Source organism: Galeopterus variegatus, unplaced genomic scaffold, assembly GCF_000696425.1.
Source record: "Galeopterus variegatus unplaced genomic scaffold, G_variegatus-3.0.2 Scaffold5277, whole genome shotgun sequence".
NCBI classification, from domain to species: Eukaryota; Metazoa; Chordata; class Mammalia; order Dermoptera; family Cynocephalidae; genus Galeopterus; species Galeopterus variegatus.
In genome coordinates this window covers 124,684-143,151 of record NW_007731388.1, presented here as the reverse complement: position 1 = coordinate 143,151, position 18,468 = coordinate 124,684, and the positions used below count along the sequence as shown (strand labels likewise).

The window sequence follows — 18,468 nt, the reverse complement described above, 5'->3', positions numbered from 1 at the left end:
GATTTTTCACATCCTTGGTGAACTCAATTCCTAAGCATTTTATTTTTTTGGTGGCTACTGTAAATGGGCTAGCTTTCTTGATTTCTTTTTCTGCATGTGCACTGTTGGAATATAGAAATGCTACTGATTTTTGTGTGTTGATTTTGTATGCTGCAACTTTGCTGAAATCATTTATCAACTCTAAGAGTTTTTTTGTAGAAGCTTTAGGCTGTTTGATATATAGGATTATGTCATCTGCAAACAGGGATAGCTTAACTTTATCTTTTCCTATCTGGATACCCTTTATTTCCTTCTCTTCTCTGATTGCTCTGGCTAGTACTTCCAACACTATGTTGAATAGAAGTGGTGAGAGTGGGCATCCTTGTCTAGTTCCTGTTCTTAAGGGAAACCTCTCAGGATGATATTGGCAGCAGCCTTATAATATACGGCTTTAATTATGTTGAGATACTTTCTGTCTACACCTAACTTGTAGAGAGTCTTTATCATGAATGAATGTTGAATGTTGTCAAATGCTTTTACAGCGTGTATAGAGATGACCATATGGTCTTTGATTTTATTGATGTGGTGTATCACATTTATTGACTTGCACATGTTGAACCAACCTTGCATCCCTGGGATGAATCTCACTTGATCATGGTGTATAATTTTGTGTATGTGTTGCTGTATTCTGTTAGCTAGTATTTTATTGAGGATTTTTTCATCTATATTCATCAAGGATATTAGCCTATAGTTTTCTTTTTTTGTTGTTTCTTTGTCTGGTTTTGGTATCAGGGTGATGTTTGCCTCATAGAATGAGTTTGGGAGAATGGCCTCTGTTTCAAACTTTTGGAATAGTTGGTGGAGAATTCGTATCAATTCCTCTTTGAATGTTTGGTAGAATTCTGCAGTGAATCCATCTGGTCCTGGACTTTTCTTTGTTGGGAGCCTTCTGATAACAGCTTCAATCTCCTTTATTGTTATTGGTCTGTTCAGATTTTCTACATCTTCTTGGCTCAGTTTTGGTAGTTTGCGTGTGTCCAGAAATTTATCCATTTCCTCTAGATTTTCAAGTTTGTTGGCATATAGTTGTTTATAGTAGTCTGTAATGATTCCTTGTATTTCTGAGGTATCAGTTGTAATATTACCTTTTTCATTTCTAATTTTTGTTATTTGGGTCTTCTCTCTTCTTTTTATAGTTAGCCTTGCTAATGGTTTGTCAATTTTATTTATCTTTTCAAAAAACCAACTTTCTGATACATTGATCTTTTGTGTCACTTTTTGGGTTTCTATTTCATTAAGTTCTGCTCTGATGTTAATTATTTCTTTCCATCTGCTAACTTTGATTTTGGATTGTTCTTGTTTTTCTAATTCTTTAAGGTGAAGTGTTAGGTTGTTTGCTTGCCATCTTTCCATTCTTCTGCAGTAAGCATTTAATGTGATAAATTTCCCCCTTAGTACTGCTTTTGCAGTATCCCACAGGGTTTGGTATGACATGTCATTGGTTTCAATAAATTTTTTGATTTCCTGTTTAATTTCTTCTTGGATCCATATGTCATTAAGTAGAATGCTGTTTAATTTCCCTGTGTTTGTATAGTTTCCAGAGTTTCATTTGTTATTGATTTCTAATTTTAATCCATTGTGATCTGAAAAAACATATGGAATGATTCCAATTATTTTGAATTTGGTGAGACTTAATTTGTGACCTAACATGTGATCTATCCTGGAGAATGTTCTATGTGCTGATGAGGAGAATGAATATTCTGAGGTTGCTCAATGGAATGTTCTGTAGATATCTGCCAAGTCCAATTGATCTAGTATGTTGTTTAGATCTTGTGTTTCTCTGCTGATTCTTTGCCTAGACGATCTGTCCAATATTGAGAGTGGGGTGTTCAGGTCCCCTGCTGTTATGGTATTAGCGTCTATCTCATTTTTCAGGTCTAATAGTGTTTGCATTATAAATCTGGCTTCTCCAACATTGGATGCATATATATTTATGATTGTTATATCTTCCTGATGGATAAATTCTTTTATCATTTTATAGTGGACTTCTTTATCTCTTTTTATGGTTTTTGGTTTAAAATCTATTTGACCTGATATAAGAATAGCTACTCCATCTCATTGTTCATTTCTATTTGAATAGTACATCTTTTCCATCCTTTCACTCTTAGTCTATGTGAGTCTTTACAGGTAAGGTGAGTCTCTTGAAGGCACCATATAGTTGGGTCCACCTTTTTAATCCAGTCAGTCAGCTTGTGTCTTTTGAGTAGGGAATTTAATCCTTTTACATTAAGAGTTGTTATTGAAAGGTATTGCTTTACTCCTAACATTTTACTGATTTTTGTTTGGATGTCTTAAGTATCTTTTGTTCCTTTCTCTCTGATTTACTGTTTGTCTTCTGCATTTGTTGGTTTCTTGAGGTGGTAGATAAACATTTTTTTTTCTCTTTGTTGTTAGCATTTTTATTTTACTAGTGGGTTTTGTTTTTTCTTGAGTATTCATGGCAGTGGTGGTTGTTTCTCAGGTACCAAACCCAGTACTCCCTTGAGAATTTCTTGCAAGGCTGGTCATGTAGTAGTGAACTCCTGCAGTTTTTATTTGTCTGAGAAATATACTATTTGTCCTTCATTTCAGAAGGATAGCCTTGCTGGGTAAAATATTCTTGGCTGGCAATCTTTTTCTTTTAGTATTATGAATATATCATCCCATTCTTTTCTGGCTTTTAGGGTTTCCAATGAAAAAAGTCTGACGTTAGTCTTATTGGGGCTTCCTTATAGGTGACTTGACACGTCTCTCTTGCAGCTTTTAAGATTCTCTCTTTGTCTTTGAGTTTTGCCTATTTGATTATAACATGTCTTGAAGAGGACCTTTTTGGTTTGAATATGTTTGGGGATCTATGAGCCTCCTTAATCTGAAGATTTGCATCTTTCCCTATACCTGAGAAGTTTTCTGCCATTATTTTGTTGAATATGTTTTCAATGTCGTTTCCTTTTTCCTCCCCTTCTGGAATACCCATGAGTCAGATATTTGAGCACTTAAGGTTGTCTGTTATCTCTCTTAGATTTTCTTCAATGTTTTTAATTCTTTTTTCTTTCTTTCTTTTTTTTTCTTTTGGTCCACCTGTGTTATTTCAAACAGCCTCTCTTCAAGGTCAGAAATTCTCTCTTCTGCTTGTTCTAGCCTGCTGGTTAAACACTCTGTTGTGTTTTTTAGTTCACTGAATGAATTCTTCAGCTCTGCAAGCTCTGCTACATTCTTTTTCAGGGCATCGATTTCTTTGTACATTTCTTCTTTCAGGTCCTGTATACTTTTTCTCCTTTCATTGTGTTGTCTAACTGAGTTTTCTTGTATCTCATTTAGTTTCCTTACAATTGTTGCTCAAAATTCCTTGTCAGTCATTTCAAGGACTTCCTGTTCTATAGGATCTAGGGCTTGAGAGTTATTATTACCCTTTGGTGGTGTGCTTTCTTGATTTTTCATATTTCTGGTATCTTTCCTTTGGTGTTCAGTCATTGTGGTAGGGGATTTTATGGTCCACTTGTTTGACACCAATGTCTGGCTAGAATCCTGCAGGGACCGCCAATTTGGCACAGCTGCTTTGGTGGGAGGCTCAGGCCTCTCAGGGCTGTGGTGACTGGTCTGGGCTGGGAGTCCCGCAGTGGCACCTACCTGCTCTGGTGCGGGTGCCTCAGGGTGCATCAGCCTGGCAGCTCTCGGGCCTCTCTCGGGGCCTCTCTCTGGGCAGCATGCACTGGCCTGGGCTGGGATTCCTGCAGCAGTGCCTACCTGCTCCGGCACGGGTGTCTCTTAATTTTATTTTTACATGAACTTTTTGAATTACCCTTGTATACACAATGGGATATTATTCAGCTTTTAAAAAGAAGGAAAGTCTGTCCTTTGTAAAAACACGCATGAACCTGGAAGACATTATGCTAAGTGAAATAAGCCAGACACAGAAAGATAAATACTGCATAATCTCTCTTACATGTGGCATCTAAATCAGTTGAATTCATAGAGGTAGAGAGAACAATGCTTGTTACAGAGGTTGGGGGGAGGGGAGGAATTTGGGGAAGAGGAAGATGTTGGTCAAAGGCTGCAGTTTCAGTTCAGTTTCAGAAGCCGTTTTTCAGCAAAGGCTGCATCCGACCAGGACTACAGCTCCTGCCAGGTGGCTCCTCCTCTATGGTCCAGCCTCCACTGAGCTCTGCTAGTGCAATTTTCCTTCTTGACCCTTCAACCATAGAGGTGGTGAGTGCTTCCTACCTTTGCTGGTGTCTGGGTGCCTCACCTGCCTTGTTCCCATAGCCCTGTCTATACCTCTAAAAGCCACCCCATCAATTATGTCTCTTCACTGGAACCATCTAGAGTGAATTCTTTTTCCTGCCAGAACTCCGAGTATACAGTCCATGGGGTTAGCTTCCCAGGGCTCAGAGCAGAGCTGAGAAGGGCAGACCAGATCTCTGGAGTAGGGATGGGAGTAAATGGAGAATCTGCAGCACAGCCCTTATACAGCTAATAATAAGAGATCCTACTGAAAGAAGACTGTGTCAAATCCTACCCAAATCCAATAAGGCTGGTCCAGGGGAGCTTGGAAAGTCTAAGGTGGATGTGGGCACAACAGAACAGGTTGCAGACCAGGAATACAACTAGAAATGAGGAGAGAATTGAGCTATCAGAGAGAAGGTAACAAAGCAGGTCCCATGCAACCAGCTGGGCAATAGGGCACAAATACCCACCAGGCATCAAGACCCTGGGGTGAGGGAGGCGCTCTGGATGGCAACCAGAAGGCTGGCCTGGCCTCAACAAGAAATGCCTCCCATGGGTGGGACCTCAGCCTGGAATCTCACCATCAGACCTGGGGTTGCAAGACTAGTGCCAGAGCCTGCTGATCAACTGGGAAATAACTGTCCACCTGGCTTCTGCAGACTCTAGGAAGGACGAGGGCTGTGAGCTGGTGCCTGGTAACTTCTTCCCAAACAGCTAGGAGAGAACTAGAAAGGGAGGAGCCTGACATCTACAGGATGCCCTGAGAACAACAGCCTCTACACGCCTGCATCTCTCAAAGGGCCAGCCCTGGAGCTCGGCTTACAATAAACGCTGACAAATATTTGTTGAATGCAAAACACTATCACCAAATAAATCAAGTGGTGACTGACATTAGGTGCTCCTGCTCTAGGTCCCTATGGCCCACTGTACTTCTATTCGCATAATTCTTACTCCTCTTGCATGTGAGAGGCCTGAGTTCAAATCCCAGCTTCACCTCTTACTAGCTGTGCACCTTGAGTGAGTTGCTTCACCTCTCTGTGCTGTCTCACTTTCCTCATCTGTAAAATGTGGATAAAAATAGTGCCTCCCTCATAGCATTATTGTGAGGTTTTAAAGTGTTGATTCTTATGCAATGCTTGGAACACAGCCTGACTGTAGTCAGCATTTCCTAACATTAGTTAAACAAAATTTCTAGTTTGTATCTGTCTCTCCCAATAGATCATTTGCTCCCTTAAGCCCAGGAATATTGCCTGTCTCCATTACCGTTGTATTCCCATTGCCTCCCACACAGGCTGGCAGAGAACACGTGCTGCATAAATAATGCTACTGAATGAATGAGTCACAGTCTTATCAGGAAAACTTCTACTCTACTGGTAACAAGAAACTGCTTCCACTCAGGAAGGAGCCCGGCAGAGTAAGCAGGACAAAGATGCTCTGGCAGGTTCTATAGCAGAGTTGTTCTGAATAGTTATTTCCAACTGCTCCACCCACATACCATGGCAACAATGGAGAATAGGTATTTACTGAGCATCTAGTACGTACTGTGCACTGAGAATGTCACAGCCGCCTCACTGCATGCCAGCCCTTTTTTCTAAAGACAGAGAGCTACTGAGACAAAGAAGGCACTGTCTGAGCACTTAACGAGCTTGCAACCTAGCTCAAAACAAAACAGAGACATTAATAAAAGACTAGGATATAAAGAATGATTAAGTATTAGTTCTAGGTCCCTAATTTGGGGAGCATGCCTTTATTTAAAGTTATAAAATTCAATTTAACCTAATATTTTTATATTTTAATTGATGTGTATTGATTGTACATATCTATTGATGGTATAACAGTTATATCCCAATACATGTATACAATGTGTGATGATCAAATCAGGGTATTTAGCATATTCTTCATTGCAAAAATTTATCATTTCTTTGGGTTGAGAACATTCGAGCTCCTCTCTTCTAGCCATTTGAGATCGATTTTGATCTGGAATGTATTCATCCTGACAAGAAGATGTCAGTGGTGAGGAAAAGGATGTCCACTCTCTTGCTGCCCAGGCTTCCCTCTGCCTCCACGTGGCAGCATGTGGCAGGTCGTGGGTGGGGGGCCATTCTCATCTGCATGTGCACCCACCCCGTCCCTGTAGGCCCTGCCTTCCCTGGAACTTCCTCAGCTACTTCAGGACCTGACCATAGAATTCACTGTCAGACTGTGGGACTCAGAAGGCTAGTGACAAAATGGCAGTGTCACAAGTCTACTCTCACACCCCTTATCTCATTGCAGCAAACAGATATAATTTTAACAATCAGGAAACAAAAGCTCAGGAAAGCAAAGGAACTTGTGCAAACTCATAAAGCTAATTTTGGCAGAGATGGCCTCCTAACTCCGGCTGTAGCTGTCTTACACGATGCTGCCCTGGAGTGCGTTTGGCTGAAAGCTTGGTGCTTCAGGCTAATCTAGGAAAGAGGCCGTCTTCATTGGTTCTTGTCAGTTCAGCTGAATTACTAAGCGTCCACTCCATGGCAGGCACTGCCCTGGGCACGGGGGTTACAGAAATTAGTAATTCACAGTCCCTCCCCTCATGGGGCTTCAGGACTAACCAGGGCACCGCCTCTAACAGAAGAGACAGCGCAGCCTGCCACAGCTAAGAGACGACTCTCCACCCTCGCCGCAGGACTAAAACATGGAAATCACAGTTATTTCTTATTCACCATTCTGGATGTTCATGCATCTATTTATAATAAAGTAAAAACATTTGTTATGAGCCAAACACCAGGAAAAAATTCCCGTCCCATAAAGTCCTGATCAATTTTCTCTTCTCTGACAAAATGACTACAGTAGTCGCCCCCTTGCCTGTGTTTTCACTTCCCGTGGTTTCAGTTACCCACGGTCAACCATGGTCTGAAAACATTAAATGAAAAATTCCAGAAATAAACACTTCATAAGTTTTACATTGTGTGCCATTCTGAATAGTGTGATGAAATCTCACTCCGTCCCACTCTGTCTTGCTAGGGACATGAATTACTCCTCTGTGCAGTGTACCTATGCTGTCTATACCACCTGACGGTCAGTCACTTAGTAGCCGTCTTGGTTGTCAGATCAACCCTCATGGCATCGCAGGGCTTGTGTTCAAGTCACCCTTATATTACTTCATAATGGCCCCAAAGCACAAGAGTAGTGATGTTGGCATGTTGTTACAATTGTTCTATTTTGTTATTAGTTATTGTTGTTAATCTCTCACTGTGCCTAATTTATAAATTAAACTTTATCATAGGTGTGTATGTATAGGAAAAACATAGTGTACTCGTATATAGGGTTTGGTATTATCCACAGTGTCAGGCACACACTGGGGAATCTTAGAATGTACCCCTGTGGATAACACTGCTGAATGGATTTATTTTGTTTCCCTTTGAGCTTTGCTACTCAGAAGCTTGGTATTAAGTTTCCTAATCAGCTACATCCCTAGAGCAGATCTTTAATGGTATGTTTATGAATGTGTTGTCGGCTTCCCCACCCCTGGCCTTGACTCATAGTCTGATGTACTTTTTCCCTGACCTTCAAGGAACCCATTTTGTTTCTTGTTTAACATGCATGGTGTGTGTTTCTGTAACTGCCACAATTCCTGATGGAATGAAGCAAGGTGTGCATGAATACAGCTACCACATCTGAGAACCTACAAGTGCCAAGCACTACAGGATGCTTTGGGTACATTATGTTCAATCCTCTCAAAATCCTACCAGCCGGCTGTAGGTATACTCATCTTGTAAATAAGGAAACTGAGGCCCAGAGAAGTAAAGGAACATGTTCAAAGTCAAACAGCCTTTAAGTGATAGGACTTCAACATGGGTCTGTCCAAGTCCACAGCCCAAAGTGCTCTTATGATTAAAGAGTAAAAGTTATACAATTTATCTTCAATCATTGAACTATAATCCAAGAGCATTTTATATATTTTTCTGACAATAATCTTATGAAGAGGTAGAATTAATATAGTTAATACCCCTGCTGAAGTGCTAATCAAATGAGTGACTATCACAGGATTTCTCTGTCAGAAAACGAAGAAAAGCCCCTTGCCTGGGCCAGAGGTCTCAGACTATTGACATGGAGCCCTGCGGTTCCACAGACATGTATTCTTGGCTCAAAAGCAGCAGATTAAATCCCACCTGTTTGGTTTTCTGTACAATAATTCCTTAAGAAAAAAAAATATTCCACTGCTTTAATGCACTTGAAAGCCTCTGCCCTAGCCCATTGGAACCCAGACGTGACACCACTAACATCTCACCGATCATCTTGAGCCTTCCAATTCTATCCATGAGCAGGGCAGAAATGATGTTCCCAGGCAAGACAGCCAGGCTGCCCAGAAAGCTGACAAGGTAAATCAGGAAGTCATTATCTTGGTCCAAGTCCATGTGGCAGCCCTCCTTCTGCTCCAGAAAGGTGGAGTTGATAAACCGACAGTTGATGAACTTATGCTCGTAGAGGTCTGGGGAGAGAAGAAAAACTTCGGTTCACGTAAGTGAAGTGGAGCTGAGAAGAGCAGGGCAGAAGCAGGGATGATCATATGTCCCCTTCCGTGGGCAGCAGTGCCTGCCTTTGGCAACCAGACAGCCTCAAAGTCGGAAGAGCAGGGCAGAAGCAGGGATGATCATATGTCCCCTAAGTGAAGTGGAGCTGGGAAGAGCAGGGCAGAAGCAGGGATAATCATATGTCCCCTTCCGTGGGCAGCAGTGCCTGCCTTTGGCAACCAGACAGCCTCAAAGTCAAGGTGATATGTGGCCAGGTATGGAAGAATAGAGAAACTTCTAAAAATGTAATGACCTGTTTGAGTTCTTATAAGCAAGGGGAAATAAAACTAACATTAGAGGAGAAGCATTTTACAATACATCATCTCTCAAACTGAATGATAGTCCTGTTTGCACCAATCAGGTGACACTGAGCCCACAGCAGCTGGGCCACTTCTCTGAGGCTTCCCGGCTTAGGGAAGCAAAGCACAAAAGTTAGGTCCAGATTGAGCCAATCACTTCACAGCCCATGCTGTAGTCTGTGCAGAAACTAGAAACTCCTAAAAAACAAAAATTATTTGCTTTGTAATCAGTTTGCATGTCTTCTGACCCCTTCTAAGGCCAACCGTTCTAGGAGAAAGTGAGCTAAACAGGCTCCCTGAAGCCTGCGTTTGGGGAACTGGCCCTACCACTGACCCTCTTCAACCTCCCTGAGCCTCCACCTATAAAACTAGAGAAGTGCACCTGATCACCTCCATTGCTTCTCCTGGCTCTGACATTTCCTGACTACACGTGTTTGCAAAAATCCCGACGTTAAGAATATGCAAATAGGTGGACATCCGGTCAAGATGGCAGAATAGACAGTCCCCAGCATCACTCTCTCCCACAAATCAACGAATTTACTACTATAAAAACGTAACATCAGCCAAGCTGGGTCCACTGGAGCTCAGGTGAAGAGGAGGAGAGACCTATGGAACTCATGAAGGCAGGAGAAACCACGAAGAGAGAAAGAAGAAACTGCTCTCAGCGTTTCTGGCTGCAGCGCTTTAATGCTGGAGCGCATGGAGCAGGAGCCGGCAGAAGCTGCAGCTGTGCCCTTTAGATGGAGTTGCTCGGAGGTGGAAGGGGAGAAGAGGACTTTGGTGGCCCCCAAGACACCAAGACCACTAATAGTGGACCCACACAGAAGCGAGGAGCCAGAACAGCTAAAAAAAGGTGAGCCATTCAGAGGCCTGTGTGTCATTGCAAGGGTCTGTTGCAGGGCCTGTCCCATGGGAAGTGTTCGCCGCACAGGCGGTGGGGGAGACGTGCCCACCGGGATAACCCTGGGACACAGCAAGGACAGCCAATCTGCCCCACAATCAGTGCTGGACCACTCAGAGGAGACTGGTCAGGAATGCAGAATTGCATGGGGTGCAGTTTGATGAAAAAACTCAGGCCCAGATCAGAGTTTCTACACAACCCAGGTGCACCGAGTAGCTGGAGAGCCAGAAGTACCTATAAGTTTGACTGACCATTAAACCCTGAGCTGCACTGTGGGGAAAATAGGATAATTTAGTCAGACTCCATTTCTTGTAAACAAATTGTGTGGGGGTGGGGTTAGTGCTCATGTGCACCAATGTATCTTTTTAGTTTTGTAACTATTGTGTGTTCTGCAGTTTGTGAAGCAGGCTGGGGGCAGAGAGCTTGCATCTAACAATAGAGCGTGTTTACTCTGATGGCAGCTGCTCAGTTTCAGTTTTTCTTTGGACCTTGCCAGTAGGAGTTGAGTTTCTGAGTTTCTCTTTGTAGTGCCTAACTCTTAGTGTTGTGTGTGCAGAATAAAGACTATTCTTTCTTCAACCAAGGCTCCAAGGACCTTTTCGCTGGTTACCTAGCTCACAGACCTGCATGTGAAGGGTTTGTGAATGGGATCAAGGGGTCTGTGAGCTTCAGACCCTAGCCCTAGCTCCACATGCACAAAAAGTCTTCCCTAGGGAAACAGCAACAAAGTGGCAATTTACCTCGACCACACAGCTCAAGTACTGGTTTCCCAGAGGAAGTTCCCCTGTTTTAGAAGCAAGCAAAGGACAAAAACTTAGTTCCGGCCCAGGCACACCAATGCCTTGGGGTCCACCAGGGGACATGAGGCATGAAGCCAGGGGCAGGACCCCTGCCCACAACCACTCACACCACCAGCACCTCAGGGCCCCACCCAGGAACCCAAGGATTGGAGCCAAGGACTGGACCCCACTCCCACATACAGGCACACCACTAATGCCTAGGGGCCTGCCTGGGACCCGACCCCCTTCCCACAACCAGGCATACTGTGACAGTGCCTCAGGGCCCCACCTGGGGGCCCAAGGCATGGAGAAGGGGACCGGACCTCCCTCCCACAACCAGGCACACTGTGCCTGCACCGCCTCAGGGCCCCACCTGGGTGCCCAAGGCATGGAGGAGGGGACCAGACCTCCCTCGCACAACCAGGCACACCATGCCAGCACCTCGGGGTCCACCTGAGGAACTGAGGCCTGGAGAAGGGGACCGGACCCCCTCCCACAACCAGGCACACACATGCCTCAGGGTCCATGCTGGGACTTTGGGCATGGAGAAGGGGACCAGACCCACCTCCCACAACCAGGCACCACATGCCAGCACCTCAGGGACTGCCTGGGGACCCAGGGTATGGATCTGGGGACTAGGACCCCTCCCACAACCAGACACCCCATGCCAGCACCAAGTGGCCCACACAGGGACCCAGGTATGGAGCTGGGGACTGGACATCCCCCTTCCACAACCAGGCACACCACATCAGTGCCTTGGGGCCTTCCCTGGGACCTGGGGCATGGAAAAGGGGACCAGATCTCCCCTCCCACAACCAGGCACCCCATGTCAGTGCCTCAGGGCCCATGCTGGGACCCAGGGAATGGAGAAAGGGACCAGAACCCCCTCCCACAACCAGGCACACACATGCCTCGGGGCCCATGCTGGGACTTGGGGCATGGAGAAGGGGAGAAGACCCACCTCCCACAACCAGGCACTGCATGCCAGTACCTCAGGGCCTGCCCAGGGATCCAGGGTATGGAGCTGGGGACTGGGACCCCTCCCACGTAATAACTTCGTATAGCATACATTATACGAAGTTATACGATGACTGACATTAGGTGCTCCTGCTCTAGGTCCCTATGGCCCACTGTACTTCTATTCAAATAATTCTTACTCCTCTTGCATGTGAGAGGCCTGAGTTCAAATCCCAGCTTCACCTCTTACTAGCTGTGCACCTTGAGTGAGTTGCTTCACCTCTCTGTGCTGTCTCACTTTCCTCATCTGTAAAATGTGGATAAAAATAGTGCCTCCCTCATAGCATTATTGTGAGGTTTTAAAGTGTTGATTCTTATGCCAAAGGCAGCTAGATGCCACAACCACCATGCAGATGGCCCCAGCCACTGGAGTGTATTGACACAAGGAGAGTCATCAGCAGAGATAAAGAAAGGAGGAGGATGTGTCTCCACAGAGCCCATTTCATAGTGACAGAAGAGACATCTGCTCTATGATAACATTGGGGGACCTGATCACACCTCTCAGCATTGGACAGATCATTTGGGCAGCAAATCAACGAGTAACCATTATTCTTTCAGAGGGAGAGAAGAAATCTAGGTGATTAGAGGGGGGAGGGGGGAGAGAAGGGGGGATGGGGAGGGATTGGACAAGGGGCATAAATAATAATTACGATTTGTAACAATATACATACTAGTAATATTGATTTGATCAACATATCTCAATGTTGAACCCCCAAAAATATGTATAATCAATTTTGATTCAATAAAAATGTTTTTAAAAGAATATGCAAATCAAGAGAAATCATTAAAACTTAAAAGGAAAAAAGGATATGCCTGTTATTAATGACAAATAGTAAATTTTTGGAACCCGTTATTTTTGTTCCGGCTAAAAGGAAATTCAGTAAGGTAAATCCCATAACAAATTATTAAGAGACTGAGGGATATTTGGAGATCCGATATTGAAACTTTTGAGGCTGATATCAGAGAGGAAAAGATGTTGTTATATAAACTCTCCCTTGGTGCCGATGCCAGGGATAATGACATATCTAGACATAATGCAAACAGCTCAGTGGAAAGATCACAGACTTTAAAAAAAATTGTTTTTATTGTAACATAGTTGACTGTACATATCTGTGGGGTACAGAACTGAATATCAATACTCATGAACAATATGCGATACTCAGATCAGAGTAATTATTATATTCAATAATATACACTGTCATTGCTATTCGTGGCCTTTTACCAATTTCTCCATCCCCTCTCCCTTCCCACTTCTATTTATTAGAAGATCACAGACTTTAGAGCCAAACAATTGAGGAATGAATCCAAATTCCTCCAACTAGCTAGCTGTGGCCTTGTGCAGGCTGCGTAAGTCCTGGTTGCCTTAGCTGTGAGATGGGGAGAGTAATAGGACATTTCTCAGTTGAGACGATGCAGGCAGGTAAAGCCCCAGGTAAAGCTCAGTTCATTTCCTTATGTCCCAGCTCCACTTGGTATGCTATTAATTTATGATGTAAGTAATAAAAGTAACTACAGTAGTGGAGTGGTGGAATTTTGTGGGTTTTTTAAAATCATAGAAATCTGAAATGGTATGATTTTAAAACATTCTTAGCACTTTTCTTTATGTACAAAGTTTAAACAGAAGTAGTTTTCCCTTTTCCTCTTTTATTGTGAGAACATGAGTCTTGAATTCTGCAAGTTTCAAAGTATGCAAGGTCTATAAGAATGCATTATGTGCATAAAACACAGCCCTCTTAAATGTTGGGTTTTATTTGTGTCACACTTTTCTTCTATCAAAGACCCTTAACTCTATCAAAGACCTGTCAGTCTCACTGAGATGAGAACAGGCCGGCCCGGTGGCACACTGCTACAGTGCGCTGCTTGGGAAGCGCGGTGGTGCTCCCACCCGAGGGTTCGGATCCCACGTACAGACCGGTTCCCGCTCACTGGCTGAGCGAGGCGCGGGGGCAGCGCCGAGGGTTGCGATCCCGTTGCCGGTCCCGGTCCGGTACGGGGGCAACACTGAGGGTTGCGATCCGTTGCCGGACACGGAAAAAGACAAAAAATTAAAAAAAAAAAAAAAAAAACAAAGACCCTTAACTCTATCAAAGACCTGTCAGTCTCACTGAGATGAGAACATTTGGCCAGAACTTTTGTTTCCATTTTATACATGGTAAAACTGAGACACAGATAAATCAAATGTCTTGATAAAGGCTGTGCACCTAATTTGTGCCATACCTGGGGCTAGAACCCATTTCTCCACCGTAAGGTGTGGCACTCCTATCTGTGAATACTTTCTTACTCCTGAAGCTTACAACTGAGCACTCTGGTTCTAAGACACTTTGTTCCACCCTTGTTCCAGTCTACCCAGTCTGTCACTGTTCTTACCTGTGTTATAAAAGATGGTTGATTCAATGGTGCCCCCATTTCTCCACCGTAAGGTGTGGCACTCCTATCTGTGAATACTTTCTTACTCCTGACGCTTACAACTGAGCACTCTGGTTCTAAGACACTTTGTTCCACCCTTGTTACAGTCTACCCAGTCTGTCACTGTTCTTACCTGTGTTATAAAAGATGGTTGATTCAATGGTGCAATTTTTGAAATAGGTATCAGTAGACGTAACATCTTCAAAATAGCACTCGTCAAAGAGTGTGTCCTCAAAGAGTACGTGTTTAAAGTACATCTTTGTGAACCTGTGGAAAAGACATTAACCCCTGAGTGATTCATCCAAGGGCAAAAAGGAGACTTGAGACCAAAATGGAAAACACAGAAAGGCAGAAAAGGGGAGAACTTCAAGCCAGAAGGTGCTGGAACATTATTTCCAACCCAGACTAGTTCCCCATTTCTTAGCTGTTTGTTTATTAGTAGGGAAGGGATCCAGGCACATCTGGGATTCTATCCATCAACCAGGTAGTTCCCAAATGCAGGTCCATGGAGCTTCTGCATCAGAATCCCAGAAATGTTAAATAATATGAAGTTAAAATATTGATAACTTCTCACTGCCTGAGGAGCTTTAAAATCATGCAGGTCCCCAGGCTGGTCCTAGAATGTTTGGAAGCAATAGATTTGTGAGGGTCTGAGATTCTCCATTTTTAAAATTGCCCCAATAAACATGTGGGGAAATAGTTACTTTCATTCACACTGTTGGCAGAATATAATCAATGTAGCCTCTTTGAAGGGCAATTTTGCAAAATTTAAAAAGCACATTCCCTTTGACCCAGGAATACCATCTCTCTTGCTTATGTATTGAAAGAGATGCACTCACTGAACTTCACTGTGACATTGCTTATAACAGCAATGGATTACTACATACATACATAAATACATACAGACTTACATACATACATCATAGATAGATACAAGGGTGCTTCAAAAAGTTCATGGAAAAATAGAATTGAAAATAAAACCAATCTTTCCATGAACTTTTTGAAGAACCCTCATAGTTACCATACAGTGTAATACCGTGTAGTATTATAGTAAATGAGGTAGATCGACATGCATTAGTATGGAAAAATCTTTAAGCTATATTGCTAAGTGAAAAAATCAAGATACGGTATAGAGTTTACACATGTGGCCATTCGTGGAAGAAAGGGTAAGGTACACATTCTTCCAAGAGTTACACAGGAAACTGGCAGAAGTGGTTGGTCCTGGGGAGGTGCAATGGGGGTTAGGAATGAGATAAAACATAATTCTCACTTTATACCAAGTGTATTCATTTTTCACATAAAAAAACTCAGTTAGCCAGGGAGTACACACTTAGATGACTTTAAGGTGCAGCCGCACTTGGGAGCCACTGCACTACTCCAACTCCTGCATAAACTTAATAGGAAAGAACAATATTGTATTTAAAAATATATCTCACATACATTAACATCATCCTCTGTTGACTATATTTACCAAGCCTGGTCAAAATTTAAGGCTGGAAGGGTTGGGATGTGTCTTCATGTGTAAATAATTACAACCCCTTCATTCATTCATCCATGCATATTCAGTCTTCAGCAAACACTTACTGAGCACGGTAGTAAGTGCTGTGAGTTCAGAGAGAAAAGAAAAACATGAACCTTGCTTTCTGGTCTAATTGGAAAAAAGAATAAACCAACAGACAACTCCAATATAGTGGGAACCACAGAGAGAGATAGCACAGGGTGCTGAGAGCCATTGTTCCATTCCACAGCCACCAGATAATTCACTCCATGACCACATATGATGGCCAGTGTCCCTTACCCTTCATGCTATATCGTGTTCTGCTCAGAAGCCTGACCTAGGGCCATCTGTCATTAGCTTCTGCCAAAAGACCTCCCACCCAATAAGAAGGCCTGAGCAAATACATGTGAAAGAGAGGTCCCCAGACCACTTGCATCAGAATAAAACAGGAGGTTTTACAAAGACGCAGTTTGCTACATTCCAACCAAGACCTCGCGAACCATAATTACCAGAGGCAGAGACCAAATAATTATATTTAAATTTATGAAATCATTATACAAAAATTTGAGAATCATTGGTCTAGAAAACCAAGTTATTTTGAATAATTTTTCTTAGGGCCAAATTTACAACACACTTTTAAAACAGGGCCTCCAAAACCTATCCCTGAACGTTTCAGTTTTCCATAGAAAAATGAATTAGTAAGCCTTTTGTTACAGGAAGATGCCTCTGACTTCAAAATTTGTACGTTAGATCTGTTTACTCGGGAGAGTTATTCCTGGAGACTGCCTCAGGCCTTTGCCTTTCTTAATATATCCTCCTCTTTAATACATAATAGCCTGGTGATGTGGCCTTCAGTGATATTTTAATATTGTTCCAAGTGTGTGTGAGAAAGCAGAGCTATAAATCATAAATGGGTCTGACGCAGGTAGACCTTAAAATGTATCTTCAGAGAGTTATAAAAAGCCAAAGTTATAAGGGAGAAGATAAAAAGAGAAAGGGTCAACACATATGTTATGAGTCTTTATATAAATCATCTCCTCCAGTCTCTAACTTATACACTGAACTCGCGTCACATCCCTTATTCAGGAAAATTTAAGGGATGAAAGAAAAGTTAGCAAAAGTATCTTGTGGGACTTTCCCTTTAAGGAAAGAGAAGCCATTGGCAATCCAGGGTTTATGGCAGAATTATTATTACAAACATTTTATTTCAGGTACCCTCAGGCCCAAATGCTTAGTCCACCAAGTAATCTAAACTCTGCCAAATCACATGATGTTTTAGTCCTAATGGCATCACCCTCAAATAACTCAGTCTAGTTAAAGAGATAAACAAGAAAACAATTAAAATTTAGTATGATACTTATCAAGAAAGAGGTATGCTCTAAAATCACTTCAAAGGGGGCACTTTTGATCCAGCTGGGTACAGCACGAGGTAACTTATTCTGAAAGAGGATTAAAAGCTCTCCAAGGAAAGACAAGGAAGGATATCCCAGACAGAGCGAACAGCACATACAGACACAGAGCCATGTTACATACACCCTTTAACTGCCTTTTTTTTAAAGTAAAGAATTCTATTTCACATAAATTACATCACTTTTTAGGGAGAAAATAAATAAAGGATATGGTTCCCAGAAGTCACACACATACATACCCCACTACAATAAGCCCTGCAGGCACAGTGAAGTGAAATGCAGTTCTCCAGAAAACAACTGGAACCCTGGGCTCTCACCTGTTATCTCATATGAGGTCCTAATCTGAGGTAAAGCAAAGCACAGATAAGAGGATCATTCACTTCAGCAAATACACGCTTGGGCCTAATTTGCTTGAAGAATGGAGGGCACAAATTCTTGCCAGCATACTCTATATAACATCTTACGTTCTCCACGTGTAGACGTCAGGCCTTTACCCTACCTCAAACACCACTCTCCAAAAAATGAAGAGTTCAACTTTCAGCACTTAACCACCCAGAGATCTCAAGGAAATCTCTTCTCCCCTCCAGGGATTTAAAAATCTATAAAATAGGAGTGTTGAGGAGGTGGCTTTTTCCTCCCTTAGTATATGATTCTACAAATGAGGAGTATCTTTAACATGTATAGCCCTGAGGAAGAAACAAAAGAGTGGACTTAGGAGATGACCATCTTACTTCCCCAAATATTGAAATATTATTTCATGGAGAATCAGGAAATGTTTATGACCTGGTGCCAATGTCAATCGAAAGGCTCTCTAGGGACATACATTCTAGTGCCTCAGTGAGTCTGCCAGTAAGCCCAACTTCCTCTCTTACTCTCAAGGCTATCCGCATATGGAAATCATTATATCTCATGCTGTCTCTTTTACAAAGATCTTAGCACATTTACCACCTTTGGGAATAATAAGGAATAGAACATAGGACAAAAATGAAAACAAAAAAGATAAAAGCAATTATTAAATTAGCAAGAGAAAAATAGAACAAATTCATGTATAAATACAGTTACAAACATCTTTTAAAAACACTAACCAGGGGGCCGGCCCGGTGGCACACTGGATAGTGCGCCACTTGGGAAGCGCGGCGGCGTTCCCGCCCGAGGGTTCAGATCCCACATACGGACCGGTTCCCGCTCACTGGCTGAGCGAGGCGCGGGAGCAACGCCGAGGGTTGCAATCCCGTTGCCGGTCCCCGGTCCGGTACGGGGGCAACACTGAGGGTTGCGATCCGTTGCCGGACACGGAAAAAGTCAAAAGACAAAAAAAAAAAAAAAAAAAAAAACACTAACCAGGCCAAAATTTGGAAACAATT

At 42.9% G+C, this 18,468-nt stretch overlaps 1 protein-coding gene across 2 annotated transcripts in view; it reads right to left on the bottom strand.

Moving 5' to 3' along the window:
* The window catches only part of SV2B (synaptic vesicle glycoprotein 2B), an 84,113-nt gene that overhangs the window by 9,148 nt on the left and 56,497 nt on the right, over nt 1-18,468 (bottom strand). For both annotated transcript variants that reach the window (XM_008589173.1, XM_008589174.1), the window contains exons 9-10: nt 14,331-14,464; nt 8,513-8,713 (exon numbers count right to left, since the gene is read on the bottom strand). In XM_008589173.1, coding sequence (XP_008587395.1) covers nt 8,513-8,713; nt 14,331-14,464 — 335 coding nt within the window. The remainder of the gene's footprint in view (nt 1-8,512; nt 8,714-14,330; nt 14,465-18,468) is intronic.